Source organism: Triticum dicoccoides, chromosome 3B (genome assembly GCF_002162155.2).
Source record: "Triticum dicoccoides isolate Atlit2015 ecotype Zavitan chromosome 3B, WEW_v2.0, whole genome shotgun sequence".
NCBI lineage: Eukaryota > Viridiplantae > Streptophyta > Magnoliopsida > Poales > Poaceae > Triticum > Triticum dicoccoides.
Window position 1 is genome coordinate 451,746,459 of NC_041385.1, and position 5,748 is coordinate 451,752,206.

Below are 5,748 nucleotides of genomic sequence, written 5' to 3' on the forward strand. Positions count from 1 at the left end.
TCACTGGGCAGCGGTCAAGAATATCCTTAGTGAGGACTAAGGAAATATTTTTCGATTATGGAGATGATAAAAGAGCCCGTCGTAAAGAGTTACATCGGTGCAAGCTTTTACACTGATCCAGATGACTCTAAGTCTCAATCTGGATACATATTGAAAGTGGGAGCAATTAGCTAGAGTAGCTCCATGCAAAGCATTGTAGACATAGAATATTTGCAAAATACATACGGCTCTGAATGTGACAGACCCATTGACTAAACTTCTCTCACGAGCAAAACATGATCACACCTTAGTACTCTTTGGGTGTTAATCACATAGCAATGTGAACTAGATTATTGACTCTAGTAAACCCTTTGGGTGTTGGTCACATGACTATGTGAACTATAGGTGTTAATCATATATAGATATGAATATTGGTGTTAAATCACATGATGATGTGAACTAGATTATTGACTCTAGTGCAAGTGGGAGACTGAAGGAAATATGCCCTAGAGGCAATAATAAAGTTATTATTTATTTCCTTATTTCATGATAAATGTTTATTATTCATGCTAGAATTGTATTAACCGGAAACATGATACATATGTGAATACATAGACAAACTGAGTGTCACTAGTATGCCTCTACTTGACTAGCTCATTAATCAAAGATGGTTATGTTTCCTAGCCATGGACAAAGAGTTGTCATTTGATTAACGGGATCACATCATTAGGAGAATGATGTGATTGACTTGACCCATTCCGTTAGCCTTAGCACTTGATCGTTTAGTATCTTGCTACTGCTTTCTTCATGACTTATACATATTCCTATGACTATGAGATTATGCAACTCCCGTTTACCGGAGGAACACTTTATGTGCTACCAAACGTCACAACGTAACTGGGTGATTATAAATGAGCTCTACAGGTGTCTCCGAAGGTACATGTTGGGTTGGTGTATTTCGAGATTAGGATTTGTCACTCCGATTGCCGGAGAGGTATCTCTAGGCCCACTCGGTAATACACATCACTATAAGCCTTGCAAGCATTGCAACTAATGAGTTAGTTGCGGGATGATGTATTACGTAACGAGTAAAGAGACTTGCTGGTAACGAGATTGAACTAGGTATTGGATACCGACGATCGAATCTCGAGCAAGTAACATACCGATGACAAAGGGAACAACGTATGTTGTTATGCGGTTTGACCGATAAAGATCTTCGTAGAATATGTAGGAGCCAATATGAGCATCCAGGTTCCGCTATTGGTTATTGACCGGAAATTTTTCTAGGTCATGTCTACATAGTTCTCGAACCCGTAGGGTCCGCACGCTTAACGTTACGATGATAGTTATATTATGAGTTTATAGTTTTTGATGTACCGAAGGTTGTTCGGAGTCCCGGATGTGATCACGGACATGACGAGGAGTCTCGAAATGGTCGAGACGTAAAGATTGATATATTGGAAGCCTGTATTTGGATATCAGAATCGTTCCGGGTGAAATCGGGATTTTACCGGAGTACCGGGGGGTTACCGGACCCCCCCAGGGGGTTAATGGGCCTACTGCTATATAGCATCATAGTACCAGCGCCCGTTCTGCTCAAGCGCTACTGCTATATAGCATCAGCGTTTTCCTTGAACAAGCGCTACTGGTGAGCTCCTGTGTATAAGCATTTCCCTAGTAGTGGTAGGAAAGCTACAGAACGCCATCGCCTACACTAAGGAACCACAGCCAAACAGCCGGCGTGCACACTGCAGCTAGAGCAGCAGAGCAAAGGCCAACCAAAGATGCCAACGAACGCAGATGGGAGAAGCTGAACCGCATGGAGAGAAACCCAATATTGTCGTCCCCAAAGGGGCCATTGTTGGAGAGAAAACACAACCTCCCCTACGTCCATGCCGTGCCACTACACGAGGATGCGATACACTGGCCAACAACCCATGAGGGTACTATACAAGAACCGCTGAAGGATTGCGGACCAACCAACTCGCCCCCACATCATCGGCGGCCTAGAGAGCAATGCACCAACGTTGCCGCCATCCACCAAACACCACAACCGCAACTTCCGCCCATCCCTAGGACGACGCCTCCAAGGAGGAATACGCCGCTGGAACGCCGCCGCCGTCCAGCCTAAAAGGCCAAGGTTTCACCTAGGAGCGCAAGGGAGGAAGAGGGGTGGCGAGATTGGAAGCTCGACACGCCCTCAGGAGCCTACGCCGACGCCGTCGAGGTCGACGCATAGTAGACCATGGGATTCCCCCGTTCCAGAGCTCCCGCCACCCGACGCCCAACAGCCAGATCTGACCGTAGCAAGGGGAGGAGGCCAGGACCCATATCCGGCGGAGCCAGCAGAGCATCCCGTAGCCACGGAGGATCTGTGCTGCCCTACCGCCGCCCACACGACCGGAAGAGACGGCCAGCTCCCCTGATGCCATCAACCGACGAGATTCGCGCCGCTGCCCCCGCTTCTGGAGCCCCCTGCGACGGGGCAGGGCAGCCGAGCCACACCGCCACCTTCATCGGAGGCCGCACAGCAAGGTCGTCGGAGTCCTCAGGCGACGGCATGAAGGAGGGAGGGGGGGAGGGCTCGAGGTGCTAGGGTTCGGTCGCCCTCGAGTCGCGCACGAGGTGCGACGCGAGAGCCGGGGGGAGGGGGTGCCTGTACATATTTGACTTTTCTTTATATATATGGAACGATTGTTTTGCGGTTTTCGGTTAAAGAAACTAAAAGAGTGCATTCATCAATAATAAGAAGCAAAGCTAGCTACACATTATTATGTGATACAATAATAACTCACATCATGTGGTGCATGGTACGTAAATTAGCTGGGACGTCAATTGGAGTTGTTGAGCAGCAACGAGACCTAATACCCGGAGAGATAAATAAATAAAGTACTCCAATAAATTTAACACGTACAGTTGGTATGGTAGTGATCATTCTGTATTTTGAAATGAAACTTCATGATGATATGGATCTTATCTAGTATACTACCTATATCAAGGTTTACTAGTCCTCCTAATATTATGGGTCATATTGACCATACATTTAACTAAAATAGTATATAAGTTATATGTTGCAAAAATAATATCATTCCAAACTACTACATCCGTCCGGATTTATGAGTCCCTATTGTATTGTTGGACAACTTTGACAATTGATTTAACTATCAAATGTATGTTATATACCACAAAAATAGTATCATTGGAAACCTGTTTCAAATGTGAATCAAACAATAAAATTTTGTGACATACAACTCATATTTTATAGTTACATTTACATCCGGCACAAAATAGAAAGGGACCAATAAATCACAACGAAAATAGATATTCAAAGATAAATCCAACACTGTAATTTGTTGTGACATGCATTAACATCTTACTATTTAAATATATGGTTAAACTTTGACCCAAAATACGATAGGAACTAGTAAGCCCAAACGGAGGTAAGTATGGAGAAGCAGGCAGGAACATTTGCGACCGGGTTTGTTGACAGTGGATAAAGTTGAATAAATTCGAAGCATTTTAGTAGGCGAGGGATGAGCTGATGCTGGTGATGATTCCCTCCCATAAAAAGACGATCACATGGGTAGGAAATGAAGAAAGGAAAAGAAGATGGATGATTAGCACCACAGCACATGCGAGACCCGATTAGGTTATTTGGCGTCATGTACGTATGTCGGTGAGACCTTATCCTGCTGCTATGAATATTGTTGAGATGAGATGGAAGAAATCCAGATCCACCAACCGATAAGATAACCGCGCTTTCTTATCGTATCACGGACCCGGCGCAGCGCACGAAACTTCCCACGCGAACAGAACCGCCTAGTGCTCATTTTTACTGCTGTACTCCGTTCCGTTCGGATAGAAAAAGGTGCGGAAAAGCCGTTGGGTTTAGATAAAAATAACTTGCGTTCCACGCACATCCCCATATTGGCGTGGCTGGCCATGTGATTGATGCAAGTCGCCACAAAATAAGCACGCAAGCTGAACAAAAGTGTGTTAATATTAGTAAAAAAAGAAAGGTGGTTTTGCCGGTCGCCGTCGTCGCGCCGGCCAAACCAGAAAAACGCATGCCTGGCCACCACGCCACGCCGCTCCAAACTCAACCGGAGCGGAACGGATCTCCACAAAATCATCCACATCGTCAATCACATGGTGACCCACCGCCGCGCGGCTGTCAAAAGAAAGAAAGAAAGCAAGCAAGCACTTCTTTTTAACGCCCGCCCGCCCGCCTGCCCGAGGACCAGTCAGTCGCCGAACGAACCCGATCGCTCGCACCAGACGAACGAGACGAGACGGAGCTCCTTGTGTTTGCCCTTCACGTTGCCCCACCCCCACCGGGCCACAGGACGAAACCAACGCCACAACAACTCACACCCCCTTCGCCCGCGAGTTGCTCAGTCGCAGCGAGCCGGGCCACAAGACACGAGCGTTCCGGTTCAGGCTGGGGTTGGGGTTGCGCTCGTTTCATCGTCGATCCGCCCACCCCGCCATACCGGCCCGGGGACAGAGATCTCTCCCTCGCGCGCGCGTGTCGGCGGTGACAAATGCGGATTGATTCGCCGGTGGACAAGCGGCGGTGAGCGATGCAGCCGGACCAGCAACAACACCAGCACCAGCAGAGGAGGAAGGTGAGACCGTGCGCCAGGGGTTGCTGTTTGTTGCGGGGTGGTTGGCTGCCTTTCGGTGCCCGTGTGGGTTGTTGGCGCTTCGAGATCGGTTCGTTCGTCCGGCGGGTTGGATGAACCTACCTCGCCCCGGGGGAGGATTCTTTTTTCTTTTTGATTGATGACGAGGGGGCACTGGACTCGTGGGATCCGGGGGGTTCCGCCGCGCACGCCCGTCAGAATTATCTCTTGCCATTGCTATCCTGCAACTTCTCTTCTCCTTCCGTCGACAATTCCTTCCTTCCTTCCGTTTAGTTGAGGTTGTTGATTTCAGCTTCGGAGTCCAACTGAATTCTTTTCTTCCATTTCTTATTGCGAAAAGGGGATCCTTTTCACTCCTGTTTCTGGATCACAATTCATCTCAATTATCAACACAAGGTTCTCTGTTGGATTTCCCTAGTGGGTGCTTTCCTGAAATCTTCTTCTGCGGTCGGGCTTGGGCACCGTCTTTTCTTGCCTTGTCCCTCTATAAAGGAAATGATATTCTTTTCTAACTTTTCCATTCCATGCTAGTAGTTGAATACTCATTGCTTCGTAAAGGATTGTTGAGGCCTTTCCAACTCCTGTAATCAACACCAGGGGAAAGAAAAAAAAAAGAGGGTGATTCAGATGCAACCTAAGAGGTGCCACAAACGCAAATGCGGTATTAGATTCGCTGAGTAGATATGTTTATCTCAACTCAACCCAATTCTGTGGTCATCTTACCGTCCTTTTTCTTGCAAAAAGTTATAGCCAATCATCTTAATTGTCTCAGTGGATTAGGTTAGGTTGTCAATATATTCTATGCCCACTTGGGAGGCATATTGATATTGATATAGATGGTTATATATGCCCAAGAACACATCCTTAAATAGTCATTCTTGGGCCCTTTGTGCTCGATAAGCGCTGTTTTCCTCATAGCTGGAGGCCAAGGAATAGGAATTTTGCATCGGAAAGGGAGTTGTAGCTACCGTCTTTGCGCGCCGTGATCCAGAAGCTTACGGAATCCAACTTTTTGTGCTGTATACAACTCTGCAAGTCAGTTGGATGCAGATTACAAGTCTGCTGTTTCAGTGGTCTGTTCGGTATGAAGTGACCTTTATACAAAATTTGACTGTTGTATTGA

The 5,748-nt window shown here is 47.0% G+C and overlaps 1 protein-coding gene across 3 annotated transcripts in view; it reads left to right on the plus strand.

The window, feature by feature from the left end:
* The first annotated feature begins 4,210 nt into the window (after positions 1-4,210).
* LOC119276474 (mitogen-activated protein kinase 8-like) overlaps positions 4,211-5,748 on the plus strand; it is a 6,423-nt gene continuing 4,885 nt past the window's right edge. The window contains exon 1 of one of the 3 annotated variants that reach the window (XM_037557540.1): positions 4,211-4,607. In XM_037557540.1, coding sequence (XP_037413437.1) covers positions 4,563-4,607 — 45 coding nt within the window. In that variant the 5' untranslated portion in view covers positions 4,211-4,562. Of the gene's footprint in view, positions 4,608-5,492; positions 5,708-5,748 lie in introns of those variants that run through there. The other 2 variants (XM_037557537.1, XM_037557538.1) reach the window with 2 other exon arrangements.